The following is a 25,835-nucleotide window of genomic DNA, read 5'->3' as shown; positions in this document are numbered from 1 at the left end:
CCAAAAGTTGTGATGTCCAAAAAGCGAAAAGATAAAACAGACAAAAAACTCTCAGTGGTTTAAAAGTTAGTCAACATGGAAAATAAAGTGGGGATAAAGGAGAAAAGGATATTGCTCAGAGTATGGGAAAGCTGAGGGCACCACCGATGGGCATTCTTCTGAGAATGAATTTTTACCAAGCACATACCTTTAAAAATAGTGGGCAAAAAGTTAAGTAGCCTATTTGCATTTACACTATAAAACTCTATCTCACAAGCAATGTCCTGTAGATTGTTGGTGGTTAAATCTGTGACACAGGTGAGGGGTTTGGAGACCAAGCATTTCCTGAATCCCTGCAGTTTGCGAGAGAGAGAGAGGCTGATGTATGCCCACAAAGAAGAAAAGATACACACACCTAGGAAACACACATAGGAAACAAACCTTAATGAGCCTTCTTTAAGGTTATCTCATTTACTCTTCAGTTCAGTTCAGTTCAGTCCTTCAGTTGTGTCTGACTCTTTGCGACCCCATGAATCACAGCATGCCAGTCCTCCCTGTCCATCACCAATTCCCGAAGTTTACTCAAACTTATGTCCATCGAGTCGGTGATACCATCCAGCCATCTCATCCTCTGTCATCCCCTTCTCCTCCTGCCCCCAATCGCTTCTAGCATCAGGGTCTTTTCCAATGAGTCAACTCTTCACATGAGGTGGCAAAAGTATTGGAGTTTCAGCTTTAGCATCAGTCCTTCCAATGAACACCCAGGACTGATCCCCTTTAGGATGGACTGGTTGGACCTCCTTGCAGTCCAAGGGACTCTCAAGAATCTTCTCTAACACCACAGTTCAAAAGCATCAATTCTTCGGTGCTCAGCTTTCTTCACAGTCCAACTCTCACATCCATACATGACCACATTTACTCTTTAATATGTGTGAAAATAGGCTTCCCTGGTAGCCCAGCTGGTAAAGAATCCACCTGCAATGCCAGACACCCTGGTTCAATTCCTGGGTTGGGAAGTTCCCCTAGAGAAAGGATAGGCTATGCACTCCAGTACTGGGCTTCCTTGGTGGCTCAGGTGGTAAAGAATCTTCCTGCAGTACAGGAGACCTGGATTTGATCCCTAGGTTCAGAAGATCCCCTGGAGGAGGGAATGGCAACCCACTCCAGTATTGTTGCCTGGAGATTCCCCATGGACAGAAGAGCCTGGCAGGCTATAGACCACGGGGTCAGAAAGAGCTGGATGTGACTAAGCACAGCACAGCACATGTATAAAAATATTATTGCCCTGTTTCATAAAAGAAACTGATATTCACAGAAGATATCTAACCTCCCCAAGTTCATATAATCAGTGAACCTGTTGTTTAACCTGTTGTTTAGCTGCTCAGTCGTGTCCAACACTTTGCGACCCCATGGACTGTAGCCCACCAGACGTCTCTGTCCATGGGATTTCCCAACCAAGAATACTTGAGTGTGTTGTTATTTCCTTCTCCAAATATTAATCTCGCTCCTCCTCAAACTCCACCATTCTTCCATTAGGCTGTGACTTACAGTACAGGTAAGAAACAGCCTGTAAATGTGTAGAAATTCAGAAGCGGGTGAGACTGAAGAACAGAGGAAAGCTTCACTGAAGTGACAGAAGTTTGCTATTGAAAGGGTCCTATTTAAACAAGGGAAGGGCTTTGAGTGTAAAAAAAAAAAAAAATCTTTACCCTCTAGAAGTGGACCAAATGTAGTCAATTAAGTATCTTGAATGTAAGTGTCTGCCAGATATTTTGAGAGGTAGAAATTGTGAAATATATAGCCAGTGCTTAGGTAATTTTTGATGATCAAGAACCATTTAAAAATGTGGCTCCTATCTGTTCACTCACAGCCAAAAGATATTTTAGGATTAAAACCAATCTCAAGTTCTAAAATATTTATTAATAATTTAGACTTTATACTAAATTATCTTGGAATAGCTGGAACTCAAATAAAATCACTTTTTAATCTGGCTCCTCTGTGCAATATTAAGGCAGTCTCTAATTTAGTAAATAAACACCTGAGAAAATTGCACTGCAACCTCTATTAATATGATTTAAACCATGTTGTGTGTTCTTCTGAGATATGCCAGATTAATGAATTTTCCAAGCCTTGGTGGAAAATGACCTGCTGAAAATGAAAGTAGAATGCATAAGTAAAAGCAGCCAAAAGCAGCTAATCCTAACCCATTTTACAAATAAAGGAAAGTGGAAATAGGTTAAAAGTAGGTCATATTTATTTTGGGTTATGTCATATGTTTATAATTTGAGCACTAATAAAGGTTTTGTTTGGTTTCTACTTCTTTCTCTATTATTTCAAATTATATTACATTCGTGTGTGTGTGTATGCCCTGTTTGTGTTGTAACTGGCATATTTGGATGACTGGCCCAGATCTGGCATTTTGAGTTCTGTGCCAAGAAAAATGTCAAGTGCATTTGCCTTTTAATTAAATGCAATGCCTGGATTTTAATATTCCATTTTTTCCCCTGAAGAAGAGACTTTCCTGATCTTGTAGTTTATAGGAGGAAAAAAATCACTGACATTATCATGAAGCTATTTCCCCCAACAACTCCAGATTCCACATTATCACTTTGTAAACATTTCACATTAAGGTTCAGATTTTAGTTCTTTAGCCTGCTTTGCTGTAAACACTGTGTGTGGATACGTGATCTGGCATTGTCTGTTTTAATGTATTTTTCTTATTTCTCAGTAATACTTAGCTCAATCTATTTTACTCTTAATAGGGCACTACTACTTGAATGTCCCACATGTAGTAATCAGTATGTAGAAAATGTAGTTCCTTATTTTACACTTGACTTTCCACTTCCTGTACTTTTGGTATAAATATGGTCTTTCTTATTATTCCCCAGGGCATAGCATTATATTATTTGCCTTCTTATTTTTTTACTTCCCCAAGTAAGTTATTTTTAATTCACTCTGTTGTTATTTTCTGATCACCTTTATTACTTGTGGTTTAAAGAAAACCCTTTTTTTTTTAATCAAGTAGACAGCTCTATAATCTCTGAACCCCATTTATTACCTAGTTGATAGACAAGGCAGGGCTTCCCTGGTGGTTCAGATGGTAAAGAATCGGCCTGTTATGCAGGAATCTCAGTTTCAATCACTGGGTCAGGAAGATGCCCTGGAGAAGGAAATGGCAACCTACTCCAGCATTCTTGTTTGGAGAATACCATGAACAGAGGAGCCTGGTGAGCTATAGTCTATGGGCTCACAGAGTCAGACATGACTGACTGACTAACACTTTTACTTTCTAGATAAGGCATTAGATGCATTTTGCTACTGATACGATACACTCATCCTTTTCTCAGTGAAAAGCCATGCTGTCTACCTCTAGGTTGTTCAGAGAAATCTTCCTTCACCTTTGAATCTAAAGAGATCACTGTGGTCTTCTGTCTCACCCCCTATTTCAATTCTCAGTGTAGAACTTCTCACTATCAGATGATGCTTATTTACTTATATCTTACATCTTCGCAGCATGAATGTAAATTGCATGAGAGCAGAGATATTATCTGTCTTATTCAGTGATGAATGTTTGTGTGTGTGTCCTGTCATGTCTGACTCTGTGACCCCATGGACTATAACCTGACAGGCTCCTCTGTCCATGGGATTTTCCAGGCAAGAATACTGGAGTGGGTTGCCATTTTCTTCTCCAGGGGATCTTCTCGACCCTGGGATCAAACCCATGTCTCCTGTGCATCTCCTGCATTGCAGGCAGATTCTTTACCACTGGGCCACCAAGGAAGCCCGGATGAATCTTCAGAGGCTGGAATTGTTTCAGGAACATGCCAGGAACAACAGCTAATTATTTATTAAAGGAAGGAAACACATTCCTTCTTCATGGATATAAGATTCCATTCATCCATGTATCTCCTCATAACTGCTTTTTCTGGAAAGGATTTTATCTGACTGCCAATTTATTGGTATTTTTATTTCTCTAACTTTACTCCTTTTTATGTCTGTAATTAGACTTCTCTTGATTTGATGTTCTTTGTTTGAACACATACTAGCTGTGGTTCAAAAATCTAGATTTGTAAAAAGAGTTATCTGAATTTAATTATGTTTAATATAATTATTGCACTTACTGAGGCCTTATATATCAAGTTTTATCCCAAGGACTTTATGTATTTTAGCAGATCTATCTTTCTTTCAACCTGGAACCTAGGTATCTTTATCATTTCTTTTTTTACTGATAAGAAAACCATGGAAAGCTGTGGTTAAATAACTTTCTCAAGTTTACCCAGCTAGTGAGTGGCAGAGCTGGGACTAAAACCCAGATCAATATTTTTGTTATAAAAATATGGAGCTGATACTGTTAAGGGATGCAGAGGCAGTCCATGTCCTGTGTCACCTCATGATTACTGGCAGAAGCTGATGCAGGTTCTCTTTTTTAGGTGAAAGCATGATCAATCTAGGTCTGAAGCATTCTCACAGACTAACCTAAAGCAATTAACTCACAAGCAAAGGTCACCGATCATTCATGAAAGTAATTCACTGTGAAGTATAGCAAAAAAAAAACAACAACAACCCAGATCTTAATTCTCAAAGGACTGCAGGGATTGGGTTGTTGGGTACAGAATATGAAAGAACTAAGAGCTCTGTACAAAATATTTAAAGAAACAAAAATGCAAACCACAAAGATTAGCAAGATGCTATCAAGAGTAACTAAACAAAGAACCATTTGCAAAAGATCAAATGGAACTTTTCCACAGGTTTTAAATTTAGAAATAACTTTTTGGCTGGATTACTTTGACAGCAGCATTGACAGAAGTGAAGGGATCATTTATCAGCCAAACTTTAATCTGAAGAAGTTATCCATAGCAAAATATAAAGACCAGCCAAGATACTTCAGAAGGAGAGGACTACACATGGAAACATGCCCATGATATATTATAACATATTATAGAGCTATAGTAACCTAAAACCATGTTATATCAGCACAGAGTATTTCCTTTTGGGAAATAATGGAAAATCTGGAAACTGAATTCCTGCATTTATGTAATTTAGATATAAGACATAAGTGGTTTTGTAGATCATTGGATCAATTTAAAAGTTGTCCACAGAAACTGGATGTTTATGTAAGGTGGAGGGGACTGAAATACCTTCCTACTGTATATTATACTCAGAAAGCAATCCATATAGATCCAGGGTTAAATATTAAGTGCACAGTTTTAAAACTTTTAGGGAAAAAAAGAAAAGATTGTTTTTATTAATTCAAATAAGTGATTAATATATTTGACTTCATTAAAATTAAGAACTACTGTATCAAGATATTCTATATATAAAGTGAAAGAAACATCACCCAATGGAAGGTAGTTGCAGCACATATAACTAGCAAAGAATTAGTGTACACACATAAAATATTACTGTAAATCAATAAAAAAAGATGAAAACCAAATGGAAAAAAAAATTGGTCAAAGTTGTACACCAAGCATTTCAGAAAAGAAATAGATATAAATACTTCAAATAAGTATCTCAAAGATGATTTTAGTAATCAAAGGCATAATAGATATCATTTTCTAGCCCTAAATTGGCAAAAATTACAAAATTCTGATAATGCAAAGTGTTAAGGTGTAATTTAAACAGGGTTTACATACACTGCTGCTGCTGCTGCTGCTAAGTCACATCAGTCGTGTCCGACTCCGTGCGACCCCGCAGACAGCAGCCCACCAGGCTCCTCTGTCCCTGGGATTCTCCAGGCAAGAATACTGGAGTGGATTGCCTTTTCCTTCTCTAATACATGCATGCTAAGTCACTGCTGTGAGTATGTTAAATGGGTAACAATTTGGCATTATCTTATAAAGTTGAATATTTGCAATGATGTAATAGTTATGGTCAAAATCTGCTGGATACAATCTACGGGGCCACAGTTTGCCAACCCCTGGAATAAGATCAAGGAGTATTTTGAGTATTTGAGGAATGGCTGAAGCTTTTCATTGATTCTAGTGTAAGGTACCCTAAAGTGATTGTCAGCAGACGTGATCATAAAGGTTGATTAGAGCTTAGTTTTGAAAGGCCTTATATGTCATACCAAGAACTTCTGCCATTCCTCTTGAATAGAAAGCAGTTAAAGGACTCGTTTAATCACCGTTGCATTTTCAAAAACTCATTTTGGTGGCAATGTAGAGGATAAATCTGAGGAGGCCTACATGGGAAGCAGAAAGGCTTAGTGAAAAAGCAAGATGACTGGGTCTTGATCTGAGTTAGTGAGAAGATACAATCAAGAATTAATGACAGATTTCAGAGGTAACATAGTAGACAGACTCAATTGTGTTTAAGAAGTAAGAGAACACCTAAATCTGTATTTTACCTAACTGATTAAATTGAAATGGGAAGCTTAATGAAAAATCCATAGGTAAAACTAAATTTGCCCTTCATTGAATACTATGAAGTAAAAAATAATATTTTATGTAGTTTTTGACCCTTAAGTACATTTCTGAAATGTATTAACTTATTTCTTTTGCTTTTACAAAAAGTATTTCTATTATTTCTTCAGGATTTTATGTAACATTTTGAACTATGGGTTTAAAAACAAATTTAGATACTCTAAGATTTCAAAAAGATGCCTTAAGCAGTGTGAAATTAATTTAACATATTTGTAATATTAATCTATACTTTTATATCATAGATGTTTAAAGCCTCCATAAACTTCTTCACTGTTATTTTCCACATCAGTAATTTTGAGTTAATGTCCATATCTTTATTAAACAAAAACAAAACTATATTCTTGTTTTCAGTTAAAAAAAAGGTGTGACATATAGCTATTTTCACTTTTCACCAATATAAAACTCTGATAGACCCTATTTTTTATTCAATAATCTAAGACTAGACAAGTTTCATAAAATCATATGACATGATGAAACAAGTGACTTCAAAGGATCACTGAGTTAAATAATGCATGCTTCAAGATGCCCTTAAGGCTTAGCCATCCACTGTGGCAGACTATTTAATTAATAACACGTACTTTACAAAACTCATCATTATATATTTATACAATAGACTGCTAAGAGTTTTTAAAAACTGTTTTTCAGTAATATCAGTTCCCCTATTCATAACTTTTAATTTTTATATGAAAGACCCAAAGGGCTAATATCTAGGCTGTCTCTATCCAAAGCAGCTCCTGCTGCTGCTGCTGCTAAGTCGCTTCAGTCGTGTCTGACTCTCTGTGACCCCATAGACAGCAGCCCACCAGGCTCCCCCATCCCTGGGATTCTCCAGACAAGAACACTGGAGTGGGTTGCCATTTCCTTCTCCAACGCATGAAAGTGAAGAGTGAAAGTGAAGTCGCTCAGTCATGTCCGACTCTTAGCAACCCCATGGACTGCAGCCTACCAGGCTCCTCCGTCCATGGGATTTTCCAGGCAAGAGTACTGGAGTGGGGTGCCATTGCCTTCTCCAATCCAAAGCAGCAGAATGTATTAATACTTCTACTTTCCACTACACATGCTTCAGTTTATAAAAAACACTTTCCCCATCATTATGATTTGTGTGTGTGTATGCTCAGTCACATCCAACTCTGTGACACCATGGAATGCAGACCACCAGACTTCTCTGGCCATGCAATTTTCCAAGCAAGAATACTGGATTGGGTTGCCATTTCCTACTTCAGGAGATCTTCCTAACCCGGGATCAAACCTGCGTCTCATGTCTCCTATACTGGAAAGTGAATTCTTTACCACGAGTGCACCTGGGAAGTCCCATTATGTCACTTACTATTCCTAAAAACTGTATAAGAGGTTCATCTTATGCCAATACTCAAAAACCACCCCCTCCCCCCCAAAAAAAACAACATGTATGCCTGGTCATATATATCCTTGTGTTTTTTTAAGATAACTGATTTTCTTTGTATCATTATAATCAACCATAGGCAAGTTTAGTTTTATTCTTTTATTTATTCAACCAATATTTTGTACTATTACACCTTTCCAGGTCCTATTAGAAATGTGGTGGTAAGCAAAATAATACATGGTCCCTGCTTTCATGGACTTAGCCACAATGGGAAGCCTTGGAGAGTTCTAGTTAGAGGAGTGACATGATACAGTTGAAGTCTTAGAAAGACTTTGTGCTGCAGTGTGGGTTTTGATGTGGATTAGGCAGAGAATGCAGTCAGGGAGCAGAGAAGGCAATGGCACCCCACTCTAGTATTCTTGCCTGGAAAATCCCATGGATGGAGGAGCCTTGTAGGCTGCAGTCCACGGGGTCTCGAAGAGTCAGACACAACTGAGCGACTTCACTTTCACTTTTCACTGGCATGTATTGGAGAAGGAAATGGAAACCCACTCCAGTGTTCTTGTCTGGAGAATCCCAGGGACGGGGAAGCCTGGTGGGCTGCCGTCTATGGGGTCGGACACGACTGAAGTGACTTAGCAGCAGCAGCAGTCAGGGAGATAAAACAAGTGGCTTCTGTGTAATCTGGGTAAAGGATGATGTTGACCAAACTTAAGTAGTAGTAGTAGCAGTGGAGATAAAAAAAGTAGAGACAGGAGATACTTTTTTTTAATTAATTAATTAATTTTAATTGGAGGCTAATTACTTTACAATATTGTACCAGGTTTTACTATACATTGACATGAATCGGCTATGGGTGTACATGTGTCCCTAATCCTGAACACCCCCTCCCACCTCCCACCCCATCCCATCCCTCAGGATCATCCCAGTGCACCGGCCCTGAGCGCCCAAGACAGGAGATACTTAAGTAGTAGTACTTTGCAATTAATTGTGTGAGGGGAAAAAATGTCAAGTGATCATGCATGCCAGTTTGCCCAGGACAATTCTAGTTTTTGCCTCTTGTTCCAGCATAATTATTGAGTATCCCCCTTCACTTTCAAACGCATTCCAATTTGAATGATAAATTATATGTTAATCCTAGATATAAGGAGAGGAACATTCAAGAGTGATGCTCAGCTTTCTGTTTGAACGCTGTGTAGAAAGTTATGTCATTTTCTGAAAGGGTAGATACACTAGGGAGGAACTGATGTAAGGGTAAGATTATGAGTTCAGATTTGGATATGGTGTTTTGAAAGTGACTTTCCTACATTGAATGTAGACATATAAAAGAATCCAATGACTACATGGGTCAGGAACTCAGATTGGAGTCCTTGGTTAGAGATATGTGAATGTGGTATATATCTCTCTCTCAAAATATCTTATGGCATATACCCTTCTTCTTGCAGTGATATGAGGTGATAAAATGCCTGCTTGATAAGATGAGGCAAGATAAATGACAAAAACATTGTGTCTTAGCATTAGTCTTCTATTGACCTTCTAGTGATGTGTCAGAAGGAGGATCATCTGCTTAGGATGATCCTGAATCATGCAGCCATGATGAAGCTGATGGTTGGATGTCAGGAGCTGATGATGTGATGGTTAGGGTTTCTGAGTGGGATGGATTGGGATGGTGCAAAATTTCATCATGCTACTCAGTATGCAAGTTAAAATTTATCAATTGTTAATTTCTGGAGTTTTCCATTTAATATTTTTAGATGACAGTGTGCTACAGGAAACTGAAACAGTAGAAAGTGAAACTGAATTGGAAGGAGGAGGCTACTGTGTATTGATCTGAGAGTGATCAGCATAGATAGTGATCAGCATGGATAGCAAGCCAAAAGTATGGAAACCTGTGTCAGGAGGTTCAGGTCGTCACTGAGGAACCCAAAGTAGCATCTATTTTCTAAAGGAAATGAGGGAGGGACTCACAGTGGAGATCTTGAAAGAAAAAGCCTGCATCATAAGAAAATTGGGAGATGATCAAATAATGGAAGCCTCAGGAAGGAGTGTTTCAAGAAGATAGAGTAGACAGTAATGTCAGATGCTATCAAGAGGTTGCGTGAAATAAGTATACATTGAACTCAGTAACTAGTCAGTCATTAGAGACATTGGTGATGATGGATTGATTGGTGCCATGAGGGGACATCAGCCTGGTTATAGGTAATAAGGAATAACTGGGAAGTAAGTATAAACAAGTTTCCAGAATTATAACTGAAGAGGAAAGAAAGCATTATTAAAATACCTAGAGGATTTGCAGTATGTTGGTGTCTCTAAAGACACTATGAGATCACCTAATATATTGTACTTAGGGGCTTCTATCGCTAATATCCATCATGAAGATGGATTGTACTTGTATGATTGCACCTATTGTGTAATTTTCTTTTTAATTAAATTTATGTATTTTTTAGGTATTTGTATGTTTTTTACCTAAGTAAAGTTACTTCAACTATTTTTGCTCCAAAATACATCTCATAAATTTGTTCCATAAATGTAAAATACTGCCTTAGTTATTTTCCTGCTGTCCAAAGAATTATGCTGCTCTTGGCTTCAGAACACTGGGGACTCTTGGAATATTCTTTGGCAGATAAAAAAGGTAAAGATTTATGGCAAAAGAAAGCATTTCTGAAAAAGGTGCTCCACATTGCCTTTGTGTATGTGCATAAATTATAAATGGGGCTCAGGGGTGCAGTCACTGTAATAGCTTTTTGCTCTCTTTGAAGAAAATAGAAAATGCTCACTTAGGGGCTACTGCTTGTGTTTCCATTAATGAATCTTCTAAGCTTGAATGATTTTAAATAGAATATTTATGTTCCTTGGTTTAGTACAGCAAAAACTTGAAGAAATGCATGTGATTAAGGTATCTAATGTAATAAATTTATGCAGACATTTAATAAAAAATGTTGGTTATAATAAGTCATAACTAAAGACTTTGAGGAAGATTCACAATCAATGGAAAACAACCACCAAATCGCATCTTCCTGAAGAATTTGATTAGCCTTCTCCACTCAAGATTTATACTAATTTGAAGCATTGAAACAGTGTCAGACTTTATTTTTGGGGGGCTCCAAAATCACTGCTTATGGTGATTGCAGATATGAAATTAAAGACGCTTACTCCTTGGAAGGAGAGATCACTTTGCCAAATAAAGGTCCTTCTAGTAAAGGCTATGGTTTTTCCAGTGGTCATGTATGGATGTGAGAGTTGGACTGTGAAGAAAACTGAGTGCCGAAGAATTGATGCTTTTGAACTGTGGTGTTGGAGAAGACTCTTGAGAGTCCCTTGGACTGCAAAGAAATCCAACCAGTCCATCCTAAAGGGGATCAGTCCTGGGTGTTCATTGGAAGGACTGATGTTAAAGCTGAAACTCCAGTACTTTGGCCACCTCATGTGAAGAGTTGACTCATTGGAAAAGACTCTGATGCTGGGAGGGATTGGGGGCAGGAGGAGAAGGGGACGACAGAGGGTGAGATGGCTGGATGGCATCACCAACTCGATGGATGTGAGTTTGGGTAAACTCCAGGAGTTGGTGATGGACAGGGAGGCCTGGCATGCTGCAATTCATGGGGTTGCAGAGTCAGACACAACTGAGCGACTGAACTGAACTGAACTGAAGCATTGACAAACAACTCTTTTGCACAAGACTTATAATCATGACAAACAAGCAGTCTTACCCAATTCAGATGAAGAAGCTTTGTTTTTTCTTTTTTTTTTTCTTTCTTAGCTACTTGGTAAATATTAATTGAAGTCCAGTGTTTTATAAGGACATATATTCTATGACTTTAAAGTGGTAACACTGTTTTACATAATAAATTATAAATGTTTCACTACTTTGCACCCTGAATACACCTGCAGGGTTTCAGTATCTTTGATGAGAAGTTTACTTTTAGATTTGACTTTTTATTTCTGGAAATATGTTTAGATTAACTCATGAGGAAATCAGTGTTACTAAATGAGACTTCTAAAACTTCTCAATCTTCTGTGTTTGAAATTGTTTAGCCATCACCTGCATGTCGCTTTTGTTATATAATTACTAATTGCAGTTAGTATTAAGGCTGGCTGTTCATACTGTGTATATGGTCAGAGTTGTCTACTTTTGGATGATCCTAGTAGTTTTTAAGATTCTTATGAAATATAACATATGCTACTTAAAGCATAATATCCTTGTAAAGTTATCTCATAATAGCATTTGTTTAATTGAATTAAAATGCTATATTAAAAATAGATTTACCTCATTAAACAAGAAATAATCTTCCAAAGGATTGCAAAAAGATTAATTCTGGGAGTTATGGCAGAAAATCACAAAGGAATTACTCTTACCCTCTGAAAAGTATGTGTAGCATAGACCCTTATTAGTGTGAGCTTTAAATCGTCAATCATGATGATTTGTTGTGTGCCCTCAAGTTTCTTCTAGAGATTTCTACATCAAACATTCTGTCTCCCTATCTCAAGCAGTAACTGTGTCAAGCCAATCCAATTTGACAATTGCAAACAATAAATATATTCCTTTTAGTTTTATATCCAACTTTGAAATATACTACCCCTGTTTTTATCGAATATGTATGTATACATAGATAAATATGTAAATATAGTTACATAAACATGCACAGTGATATACATGTGCATTCTTACCGTGGCTATTGGGAAAGAAGAGATCTACAGTATATTTAATGCATGTTTTGATGAATTGAACCGTAACATGTATTTGAAATGTGGTAAGCAATTTAGTCTGAGTCAGACTTGCCTGTGGGTCTCCAGGAGGCAAGAGTCAACAGTTTGGCCTCAAGCCAAACAACAGGGAGGGAACACAGCCCCAACCATCAACAGAAAATTAGATTAAAGATTAACTGAGCATGGCCCCACATATCAGAATAAGACCCAGTTTCCCACACAGACAGTTTTCCATCAGGAATCTTCCATAAGCCTCTTATCCTTATCCATCAAAGGACAGAGAGAATGAAAACCACAGTCAGAGAAAATTAACCAAACTGATCACATGGACCACAGCCTTGTCTCACTCAACGAAACTATGAGCCATGCTGTGTAGGGTCAACCAAGACTGATGGGTCATGGTGGAGAGTTCTGATAAAATGTGGTCCACTGGAGAAGGGAATGGCAAACCACTTCAGGATTCTTGCCTTGAATCTTGCCATGAATAGTATGAAAAGGCAAAAGATAGGACACTGAAAGATGAACTCCCCAGGTCAGTAGGCGCCCAATCTGCTACTGGAGAAGAGTGGAGAAATAACTCCAGGAAGATGAAGAGATGGAGCCAAAGCAAGAACAACGCCCAGTTGTCGATATGACTGGTGATGGAAGGAAAGTCTGATGCTGTAAAGAACAATATTGCATAGGAACCTGAAATGTTAGGTCCGTGAATCAAGGCAAATTGGAAGTGGTCAAACAGGAGATGGCAAGAGTGAACATCGACATTTTAGGAATCAGTGAACTCAAATGGACTGGAATGAGGGAATTTAATTCAGATGACCATTATATCTACTACTGAGGGCAAGAATCCCTTAGAAGAAATGGAGTAGTCCTCATAGTCAGCAAAAGAGCCTGAAATGCAGTACTTGGGTGCAATCTCAAAAGTGACAGAATGATCTCTGTTCATTTCCAAGGCAAACATTCAATATCACAGTAATCCAAGTATATGCCCCAACTGCTAATGTTGAAGAAGCTGAAGTTGAACGATTCTGTGACGACCTGCAAGACCTTGTAAAATTAACACCAAAAAAGATGTCCTTCTCATCATAGGGGACTGGAATGCGAAAGTAGGAAGTCAAGAGATACCTGGAGTAACAGCCAAGTTTGGCCTTGCAGTGCAAAAGGAAGCAGAGCAAAGGCTAACAGTTTTGCCAAGAGAACACACTGGTCACAGCAAACACCCTCTTCCAACAACACAAGAAATGACTTTAAACATGGACATCACCAAATGGTCAATACTGAAGTCAGATTGATATTCTTTGCAGCTGAAGATGGAGAAGCTCTATAGAGTCAGCAAAAAACGAGACCTGGAGCTGACTGTGGCTCAGATCCTGAATTACTTATTGCAAAATTCAGATCCTGAATTTCTTATTGCAAAATTCAGAGTTAAACTGAAGTAGGGAAAACCACTAGACTATTCAGGTATGACCTAAATCAAATCCCTAAACGTTTATACAGAGGAAGTGACAGATAGATTCAAGGGATTAGATCTGATAGATAGAGTGCCTGAAGAACTATGGACAGAGGTTTGTGACATTGTACAGGAAGCAGTGATCAAGACCATCCCCAAGAAAGAGAAATGCAGAAAGGCAAAATGATTGTCTGAAAAGACCTTACAAATAGCTGAGAAAAGAAGAGAAGCAAAAGGCAAAGGAGAAGAGGAAATATATACCCATTTGAATGCAGAGTTCCAAAGAATAGCAAAGAGGGATAAGAAAGCCTTCCTCAGTGATCAATACAAAGAAATAGAGGGAAACAGTAGAATGGGAAAGACTAGAGACCTTTCAAGAAAATTAGAGATACCAAGGAAATATTTCATGCAAAGATGGGCGCAATAAAAGACAGAAATGGTATGGACCTAACAGAAGCAGAAGATATTAAGAAAAGGTGGCAAGAATACATGGAAGAGCTGTACAAAAAAGATCTTCCCGACCCAGATAATCAATCACTCACCTAGAGCCAGACATCCTGGAATGTGAAGTCAAGTGGGCCTTAGAAAGCATCACCATGAACAAAGCTAGTGGAGGTGATGGAATTCCAGTGGAGCTATTTCAAATCCTGAAAGATGATGCTGTGAAAGTGTTGCACTTTGCACTTATGCCAGCAAATCTGGAAAACTCAGGAGTGACCACAGGACTAGAAAAGGTCAGTTTTCATTCCAATCCCAAAGAAAGGCAATGCCAAACAATGTTCAAACTACTGCACAATTGCAGTCATCTCACATGCTAGTAAAGTAATACTTAAAATTCTCCAAGCCAGACTTCAGCAATATGTGAACTGTGAACTCCCTGATGTTCAAACTGGATTTAGAAAAGGCCGGCCGAGGAACCAGACATCAAATTACCAACATTCGTTGGATCATAGAAAAAGCAAGAGTTCCAGAGAAACATCTACTTCTGCTTTATTGACTACACCAAAGCCTTTGACTCTGTGGATCACAACAAACTGTGGAATATTCTTCAAGAGATGGGAATAACAGATCACTTTACCTGCCTCCTGAGAAATATGTATGCAGGTCAAGAAGCAACAATTAGAACCAGACATGGCACAAAGGACTGGTTCCAAATTGGGAAAAGAATACATTAAAATGTATATTGTTACCTTGCTTATTTATCTTATATGCAGAGTATATCATGCAAAGTACTGGGCTTGATGAAGCACAAGCTGGAATCCAGATTGCCAGGAGAAATATCAGTAACCTCAGGTACGCAAATGACACCACCCTTATGGGAGAAAGCAAAAAGTAACTGAAGAGCCTCTTGATGAAAGTGAAAGAGGAGAGTGAAAAAGAAGGCTTAAAACTCAACATTCAAAAAACTAAGATCATGGCATCCAGTCCTATCACTTCATAGCTAATAGATGGGAAAACAATTGAAACAATGACAGACTTTATTTTCTTAGGCTCCAAAATCACTGGAGATGGTGACTGCAGCCGTGAAATTAAAAGATGCTTGCTCCTTGGAAAAAAAGCTATGCCCAATCTAGATAGCATATTTAAAAGCAGAGACGTTACTTTGCCGACAAAGGTTCACTAGTCAAAAATATGGTTTTTTAACAGTCATGTACGGATGTGAGAGTTGTACTATATAGAAAGCTCAGCACCGAAGAATTGATAACTGTGGTATTGCAGAAGACTCTTTAGAGTCCCTTGGACTGCATGGAGATCAAACCAGTCAATCCTGGAAGGAAATCAGTCCTTTTCATTGGAAAGACTGATGCTGAAGCTGAAACTCCATACTTTGGCCACCTGATGCAAAGTATTGACTCACTGGAAAAGCCCCTGATGGTGTGAAAGATTGAAGGCAGGAGAAGGGGATGACAGAGGATGAGATGGTTGGATGGCATCACTGAATCAATGGGCGTGAGTTTGAGCAAGCTCTGGGAGTTGGTGATGGACAGAGAAGTGTAGCGTGCTGCAGTCCGAGGGGGTCTCAGAGTCAGAAGCAACTGAGCGAATGAAATGAACTGAACTGAACCTCTATTTGAGATTGGAAATTCCCTGAAGCCTGGATATATGGCAAGTGTCATCAGAAAGGATAATTTCCTTGCTTAATGAAAAAACAAACTGAAGGCTTGCTTTTCTTTCTTGAGAATATATTATAGTTATCAGATACTGATCCATGGGGAATTTTATCCTATCCAATTGAAATAATATGTTAAGATGGTTATAGTGAATTACTTTGGAGAGTTAACTGTGTTCTCTGTAACACTTTTCTTCAAACTATGTTTCCTACTGATTTACCTTTCAATTGCCATTTTATGAAATGATATTGGATACCTGATTTATTAGTTCTTTTTCATTTACTCCTTGGATAAAATAAAAGTTAACCTGTGTCATTCCCCTTTGGGAGGAGACTGTGTCTAGTTGAAACACTGGAGCAGTTATTAAAATGTGAGGGTTTGTACTTCCCTAGTGGCTCAGATGGTAAAACGTCTGTCTACAATTCGGGAGACCCGGGTTCGAGCCCTGGGTTGGGAAGATCCCCTGGAGAAGGAAATGGCAATCCACTCCAGTACTATTGCCTGAAAATTCCCATGGACAGAGGAGCCTGGTAGGCTACAGTTTGTGGGGTCGCAAAGAGTCAGACACGACTGAGCAACTACACTTTCACACACTTTACACTTTATAGAGAAAGAAGATGTTGGAAGTAGAAGCCAAGAGAGAAAAGCTAAAGAAGAAAGGATTGAATATAGAAAATGGATACTTGTTAAAAGGGAATTTAAGTATCTACTAGAAAGGTCTGAGATTAGATTTAGGGATCCCCTTGTTTGTTCATTCAGCCATCATCTCTTGACACTGTGATCGCTGCTTTAAGGCAGGTTCCTCAGTTCAGTTCAGTCACTCAGACGTGTCCAACTCTTTGCAACCCCATGAATTGCAGCATGCCAGGCCTCCCTGTCCATCACCAACTCCCGGAGTTCACTCAGACCCGCGTCCATCGAGTCAGTGATGCCATCCAGCCATCTCATCCTCGGTCGTCCCCTTCTCCTCCTGCCCCCAATCGCTCCCAGCGTCAGAGTCTTTTCCAATGAGTCAGATCTTCTCATGAGGTGGCCAAAGTACTGGAGTTTCAGCTTTAGCTTCATTCCTTCCAAACAAATCCCAGGGTTGATCTCCTTCAGAATGGACTGGTTGGATCTCCTTGCAGTCCAAGAGACTCTCAAGAGTCTTCTCCAACACCACAGTTCATCCATACATGACCACAGGAAAAACCATAGCCTTGACTAGATGGACCTTAGTTGGCATAGTAATGTCTCTGCTTTTGAATATAGTATCTAGGTTGGTCATAACTTTTCTTCCAAGGAGTAAGCGTCTTTTAATTTCATGGCTGCAATCACCATCTGCAGTGAGTTTGGAGCCCCAAAAATAAAGTCTGACACTGTTTCCACTGTTTCCCCATCTATTTCCCATGAAATGATGGGACCAGATGCCATGATCTTCGTTTTCTGAATGTTGAGCTTCAAGCCAACTTTTTCACTCTCCTCTTTCACTTTCATCAAGAGGCTTTTTAGCTCCTCTTCACTTTCTGCCATAAGGGTGGTGTCATCTGCATATCTGAGGTTATTGATATTTCTCCCAGCAATCTTGATTCCAGCTTGTGTTTCTTCCAGTCCAGCATTTCTCACAATGTGTTCTGCATATAAGTTAAATAAGCAGGGTGACAATATACAGCCTTGATGTACTCCTTTTCCTATTTGGAAGCAGTCTGTTGTTCCATGTCCAGTTCTAACTGTTGCTTCCTGACCTGCATACAGATTTCTCAAGAGGCAGGTCCGGTGGTCTGGTATTCCCATCTCTCTCAGAATCTTCCACAGTTGATTGTGATCCACACAGTCAAAGGCTTTGGCATAGTCAATAAAGCAGAAATATATGTTTTCTGGAACTCTCTTGCTTTTCCATGATCCAGCGGATGTTAGCAATTTGATCTCTGGTTCCTCTGCCTTTTCTAAAACCAGCTTGAACATCAGGGAGTTCACGGTTCATGTATTGCTGAAGCCTGGCTTGGAGAATTTTGAGCACTACTTTACTAGCATGTGAGATGAGTGCAATTGTGTGGTAGTTTGAGCATTCTTTTGCATTTCCTCTCCTTGGAATTGGAATGAAAACGGACCTTTTCCAGTCCTGTGGCCACTGCTGAGTTTTCCAAATTTGCTGGCATATTGAGGGCAGCACTTTCGCAGCATCATCTTTCAGGATTTGAAACAGCTCAACTGGAATTCCATCACCTCCACTAGCTTTGTTCGTGGTGATGCTTTCTAAGGCCCACTTGACTTCACTTTCCAAGATGTCTGGCTCTAGATTAGTGATCGCATCATCATGATTATCTGGGTCCTGAAGATCTTTTTTGTACAGTTCTTCCATGTATTCTTGCCACCTCTTCTTAATATCTTCTGCTTCTGTTAGGTCCATACCATTTCTGTCCTTTATCAAGCCCATCTTTGCATGAAATGTTCCCTTGGTAGCTCTAATTTTCTTGAAGAGATCTCTAGTCTTTCCCATTCTGTTGTTTTCCTCTATTTCTTTGCATTGATCATTGAGGAAGGCTTTCTTATCTCTTCTTGCTATTCTTTGGAACTCTGCATTCAGATGCTTATATCTTTCCTTTTCTCCTTTGCTTTTCACCTCTCTTCTTTTCACAGCTATTTGTAAGGCCTCCCCAGACAGCCATTTTGCTTTTTTGCATTTCTTTTCCATGGGGATGATCTTGATCCCTGTCTCCTGTACAGTGTCATGAACCTCATTCCATAGTTCATCAGGCACTCTATCTATCAGATCTAGGGCCTTAAATATATATATCTCACTTCCACTGTATAATCATAAGGGATTTGATTTAGGTCATACCTGAATGGTCTAGTGGTTTTCCCTACTTTTCTTCAATTTAAGTCTGAATTTGGTAATAAGTAGTTCATGATGTGAGCCACAGTCAGCTCCTGGTCTTGTTTTTGTTGACTGTATAGAGCTTCTCCATCTTTGGCTGCATATAATATAATCAATCTGATTTCAGTGTTGACCATCTGATGATGTCCATGTGTAGAGTCTTCTCTTGTGTTGTTGGAAGAGGGTGTTTGCTATGACCAGTGCATTTTCTTGGCAAAACTCTATTAGTCTTTGCCCTGCTTCATTCCACATTCCAAGGCCAAATTTGCCTGTTACTCCAGGTGTTTCTTGACTTCCTACTTTTGCATTCCAGTTTCCTTTAATGAAAAGGACATCTTTTTTGGGTGTTAGTTCTAAAAGGTCTTGTAGGTCTTCATAAAACCATTCAACTTCAGCTTCTTCAGCATTACTGGTTGGGGCATAGACTTGGATAACTGTAATATTGAATGGTTTGCCTTGGAAATGAACAGAAATTATTCTGTCGTTTTTGCGATTGCATCCAAGTACTGCATTTCAGACTCTTTTGTTGACCATGATGGCTACTCCATTTCTTCTGAGGGATTCCTGCCCGCAGTAGTAGATATAATGGTCATCTGAGTTAAATTCACCCATTCCAGTCCATTTTAGTTCGCTGATTCCTAGAATGTCGACGTTCACCCTTGCCATCTCCTGTTTGACCACTTCCAATTTGCCTTGATTCATGGACCTGACATTCCAGGTTCCTATGCAATATTGCTCTTTACAGCATCAGATCTTGCTTCTATCACCAGTCACATCCACAACTGGGTATTGTTTTTGCTTTGGCTCCATCCCTTCATTCTTTCTGGAGTTATTTCTCCTCTGATCTCTAGTAGCATATTGGGCACCTACTGACCTGGGGAGTTCCTCTTTCAGTATCCTATCATTTTGCCTTTTCACACTGTTCATGGGGTTCTCAAGGCAAGAATACTGAAGTGGCTTGCCATTTCCTTCTCCAGTGAACCACGCTCTGTCAGACCTCTCCACCATGACCCACCCGTCTTGGGTTGCCCTGCAGTCATGGCTTGGTTTCATTGAGTTAGACAAGGCTGTGGTCCTAGTGTGATTAGATTGACTAGTTTTCTGTGAGTATGGTTTCAGTGTGTCTGCCCTCTGATGCGCTCTTGCAACACCTACCATCTTACTTGGGTTTCTCTTAGGCAGGTTCCTAAATGTGCTTAATTCTAAGAATCACCTGTTTTCTTGTCACATTGATTCTTAGCAAGAAGGGGCCATGGACCTGGAAACACTGAGAAATGCTGTTTTAGAAGATAGATGTGTTAGATTTTGTCTCTGTTCTTGAGCAACTTACAATTTTTTCTGTGTCTCTAAGCCTCAGGTTTTTGTTTTTTTTTTAATCTGTAAAATGTAGATAATAATGTTTTCCTTGCCAGTTTTCAAGGCAAATAAAAGAAAAATGTCTTCAGAGGCTTACTGGAGCTTATAGATTGTTTAAGATATTGTTTTTTTATGTGAGGAATAGTGGTTGGTTTGAGAAAGAAAGAAAGTGAGGAGATACAAAGAATTTAAAAAAAACTTTTATCTGCTCAATGTTCTGTTTTTCAAGTTTATATTCTGGATTTTATTTGTTAATAGGATGCCAAATATTCCTTGACAAATTTGTTTTCCATTGGTTATTCTTGTCCTCCTCCAAACCAGCGATTTATTTCAAATCTTTTAAATCATATCATAAACTCATACCTCCAGCACTTACACTATAACCCTTGTGTCCCAGATAAATGCCATTGACACTGCCTTAAAGGGTCATGCATGGCACCTTGCATTTGTGCAGAGAAGTACTTGCTGAATGAAGTGATAAAAGAATGAATCTCTAAATCCAACCTCATCTCTTTCCACTATACTCATGGCTAAAAATCCTATGTCCTTAACTTTTAAGGACACTTGGAGAAAAATAGTTCATCATCCCTTTTATTTTTTTATGTTAACAACATCCCTCTTCAAAAAACACTTCCCTTAACCTTAAATCTCTCATGTTGGAGTTTAGCATGCTACCATATTTATATTTTCAAGTTACTTTTGTTCAAATAAAACAAATTATCTTTCTGTAGTAATCTTTAGCTGGGAATAATTTTCTTTTCTGTGATAATTAGCTGCTTTCAGTAATGTATTTTTTTGATTCATTTAGCAGCAGCAACAGAAGAACCAGAAGTGATTCCAGACCCAGCCAAGCAGACTGACAGAGTGGTGAAAATCGCAGGAATTAGTGCTGGGATTTTGGTGTTCATCCTCCTCCTCCTAGTAGTCATATTAATTGTAAAAAAGAGGTAAGACCTGATTTTGTTCTGTCCCACTCATTCACTGTTTATGTCATGGTTACTAGTTTTCAGACACTTCTTTGTTTCCCTGAGTTCTTTTTAAATGAGAATAAACAAGAATTGAATTTTAACAATATTGCCAGCATCTAAGTATATTTCTCCTGCTTGGAAAATAAATTCTAATTGATTATTTGCAGTTTAATTTTGGATATAAAATATGCTTTTGTCAATTTAACCTTGAAATCAGTGTATGAATTAAATTCCTCAAATGCTTGAGATATTAAGGTATCTTATGTTTTGAAGTTTTTTTATTACACATGGCAAAATAAGAGTTTATTATGATATTTGTTCTATGAATTATTGTGTACTTTTACTGTTTTTCTAAATGCTGACTACAAATAAGATGAGAAATATGAACATTATTTTATGAAGTTGTATTTAATATTCACTGACTAAATACCTTAGTACTTTAGTATGAACCAAATTTTTAAATTGAGCATTAGTGTTTTATACTATATCAATCAATATCGCCATCTTCTGGAATTATATGAAGATATTAAGACCTACAGGAATTTAAATTGAATTATATTTGGTAGATTAAGGTATACATCTACCAGAAAGCATATCAAAGAATACTTTTTTTATAATTTGAACTTTTTCTTATACTATAAAATATCATTATCTGTAAGGCATTGTTTTAGAAGTTAATGGAACTCTCCAATCCTTCCAATCATATGTTTTAAACAATATTACAATCTGGAAGGATTACTAAAAAACCTTTGCTGAGTATAGTTCTAAAATATTGGTGTACAGACGTATTTCTCATTCATTAATTATATTGAATATAATAAAAGATGTTGCTTACTTTATACTAAATCATATACTATTATGATTGTTATTTTGTACTCAAAATAAATCATTAATACTATAGATGACTCATACTACATGTTTAATGATTCCATAAGAGTTTATTTTAATGTATTGCCTCTTTACAATTACCCCCTGGAGATATATATGTTGGAGAAGACACATCTGCATTAGAAACATTAGGTATGCATTATAGTGTTTTGTGTTAAATTAGCTACATACGTGCTTTCCCCAATAGTGCTTTCTCTTTTTGCTGTTGTCTACCTCTGTGGTTGGAAATTATATCATATTTGAGACAGGAAGGTTTAAACATTTTGCTAATAAATTTGCCAATCAAGAGCAATAAAATCATTGAATACAACTTTCAGATCTTATGTTTCTACTTAGTTTAAATTTATATTTGGAGAGTTAAACTAAACTCTCTCTATTTAGAGAGCTAACTTTGCCTTAGAGTTAAAAGTATTTCAGCTACTTCAGGCTGGATATGAAAACATGAAAATGGCCTCTTGTTATGTCTTAGTTAAAATTGGGTTAATACTGGTTTTATTGGTTAATTATTTGAAAACACTTATTTGTTGTTGTAGCCTTTCTAATCTGTGGCTGTTTGTTTCAAAAATAACCAAAAATGAAACATAAATTTTCTAAAGTACATCACAACAATCTCTAAGCATGATTTTTGTGTGTGGTTAAAATGCTCTGACAACTCTCTAAAACTGCCTAATGCATCAAATTCTTTTCCTGGTTCATGTTTTAAATGGTTGGATAAAGAGCCTCTATATTAAAATGTTTAATGTTTGAGTTTTCATAGTTATGCTTTAATTGATTGTCTTCTACTAGAAAGTATGCTAAGGTTTTTGTTTTTTTTATTTTTCTCTTCCTCATCACTACCTCTAGGACTAGAGAAGTTGCAATTTTGTAGGTAGATAAAGTTACATGCTTAGGTATATTATCTTCTATATAATATAACCAAGAATTCCTTACCTATCTAAGAAACGTCATAATAACTTTTAGTTATATGTAGTATATCACACATATATTATGTATGATTTAATCATAAATATGTTTATTATACATACACAAAAGTATAGGTATTATAACAATGTTAGATAGGATCAAAGTTAACAATTTTAGTATATCATGTAGTCTCCCTATATGATATGCTAATATACAAATTTATAATAAAAATAATGGAAAAGAAATCATTTTAGCCTTGCATTATCTTTACTTTTATGGGAAATTGTTAATTACTCAAGACTTTATCGCTTACTAGGAGTAATATACGTAGGTGTATTTCTCACATTGAAAAAAAATTCTGTGTATTTTTGGTTGTTGTATAAAGAAATGGTTTGGAATTTAGTGAAATTCTGCAGTGAAGGGTACATATAAAGTAAGTTTCTAGGCTAAGAAAAGGGATATTGCATCTTTCAAAATGCAAAGTCATTTTAATTTAATCACTGTTGAATTATTTCCAAATGTATGCCATTTTTCCATTGGTTATGTATTATTTTAAATTTGCAGCATGAATACATTAATAATTCCAAACATAAATTTGAAATTATGTTTCAGTACAGTAAATGTATATGATATCATGGTCACATACATCTGCTGTAGAAATACCTTTGTGCATATATAGTATATGGTACATATGTATATTCACATAATATATGTATGTACCTGTATATTAAGATATAATGACTTATTTACAGAAATTAATGTGTCATTCTGCATATATTCTATATTATCCTAATAGATCTTTATGTTTTATATTTAAAGAAAAATAGTCAATTTAGTGTAGAAGTTCTATACACAGCTATTCCATCTGTCATGACATTTAGATGGTAATGGATGATATTATGCTTAACTGCATGTTAAAAATACACAATCCATTTAATTTTTCAATTTTTTGGCTATAGAAAAGTCAGCATGTTATTTTTTCCAAATTATGTATTTAAAATTTTATTTTCTATTGCATATCTGTCTGTTTAATTGCATGGCAAAAAATATCTAACCAATGCATGAGCAAATTGAAATCCAACAACAAAAAAAACATGAATTTTATTTTATTTTATTTTACTTTTTAACGCACATTTTTCTGCTTTATTGAATGTGACAGAGTCACGCTTTTCATTCACCATTGCTTCTCTTTTTCCACTGTCTGTGATTTGCTTGCCAGGAGGAGCTACTATTCTTACTCCTACTACCTGTAAGTAGAAAATGGGTGATATACGACTTTACATGTGTTAAAGATGCAGTATCCCTTTTCAAAAAAAAACAACAAACCAAAAAACAGAATGTTTGCAATTTTGATGACTGCAAAAAATATATTTTTCTGGACTCTAAAGCTATAAAGTATACCTATTAACCTATTTTATTAATAGGTTATTTTTAAAAAGGGATATTGTATTTCTGTATGTTCAGCTACTTTTAATTTTTATTTATGATTTTCCATAAGTAGTCATAGTCTATATCCCAAAACATCATTTACATACTTAAGTCAAACCTGTACATTATCAATATGATATCTTACTCATCTGGTAGAGATAGTGGTTGCAATTCACTAATACCTATTTTTACATGTGTGTGCTTTAGTTGCTCAGTCGTGTCCGACTCTTTGCAACCCCATGGACTGTAGTCCGCCAGGCTTATCTGTCCATAGGGATTCTCCAGGCAAGAATACTGGAGTGATTTTCCTTGCCCTCCTCCGGGGATCTTCCCAACCCAGGGCTCGAACCCAAGTCTCCCCCATTGCAGGCAGATTCTTTACCGTCTGAGCCACACTGTTATATCTGAAATAATGACCCAACTGATGTATTCATAGAAGAACATTCAAAATGCCTTCACAGAATGCAAATCAATTCAGGTCTGACTGTGATAACTTCTCTCCACATTTCCAGGAATCTGGGATCGGTTATGACTTCAGAACACCTTTGGTTTAGCTATGTAGGCAATCAGTATGCTCTGGTGAAAACGAATGGATAAAAATTATAATGTGGCAGTGATAAATAAATAAATCTTTTTAGAGAAGAAATTTCAAGTTTATTTATTATGACTTAAATAGGACAATGATTTTGTAAAACCAAGACCAAAAAGAAAGAAAGGGTGTCAAACTAAACAAAACATAATAGGTGTTACATATCCTTTTTTGTGCTCCAAAGTTTTAGCTCTTCCTATGCTTAAGTATGAAATGCTACTCTTAATGAGGAAGGAGAGTCTTGTCCAGTCTGTTTCACTAATCATTCTCAGCTTATTACCTTAAATTCCAGCGTATACATTCAATCCAAAGGAATGATACAACAGAGTATTCTTGGTCATTGCTTGATCAATATTTGATCCACCAAATTTTGAGAGTCAAGGATTTTGATTAAGAATTTGGAGCATATATCCCACAGTATTTACTTCACTAAGTAAATTTAAGTTCGCTTTACAGAAAGATTTGGTGAGAGTCTCAATGACTATAACAGAATTCTGCCAACAGTTTAAATATTATAAACATTTGGCTTTTTAATATCTGATAAAATAAGCAAGTGTAAAGTAACAGTGCTCCTAGCTTATTGTGATGGATCATAATATCCTTGTTAAACCATGTTTGATGAAGCCAAAGGTAATTAAATGTACCGTTTCATACAATGATGAAGCACTTTTCCTCTTTATAGCCCACCCATATTTCCACCTGCAGAAGTTTATGCTGTTGGCTGCTTTGATAATGAAAGTCATTTGCACATCTGTCAAACTCAAGTAGTTGCAAAATGATCTGTTTAACTGTCCTGAAGCATACATTATATATGCTGGTTTCTCAGATGGAGACAAAA

General features: G+C 37.2%; 1 protein-coding gene across 12 annotated transcripts in view; it reads left to right on the top strand.

The window, feature by feature from the left end:
* Window positions 1-25,835, top strand: part of PTPRK (protein tyrosine phosphatase receptor type K) — a 618,756-nt gene that overhangs the window by 549,658 nt on the left and 43,263 nt on the right. For 4 of the 12 annotated variants that reach the window (XM_042253446.1, XM_060419595.1, XM_042253444.1 and 1 more), the window contains exons 14-15: window positions 21,030-21,168; window positions 24,200-24,229. In XM_042253446.1, the coding sequence (XP_042109380.1) occupies window positions 21,030-21,168; window positions 24,200-24,229 (169 nt within the window). The remainder of the gene's footprint in view (window positions 1-21,029; window positions 21,169-24,199; window positions 24,230-25,835) is intronic. The other 8 variants (XM_027972454.2, XM_060419597.1, XM_027972452.2 and 5 more) reach the window with 3 other exon arrangements.

Source organism: Ovis aries, chromosome 8, assembly GCF_016772045.2.
Source record: "Ovis aries strain OAR_USU_Benz2616 breed Rambouillet chromosome 8, ARS-UI_Ramb_v3.0, whole genome shotgun sequence".
Lineage (NCBI taxonomy): Eukaryota > Metazoa > Chordata > Mammalia > Artiodactyla > Bovidae > Ovis > Ovis aries.
The sequence above is the reverse complement of the archived record's forward strand: the minus strand, read 5'-3'. Positions and strand labels throughout refer to the sequence as shown.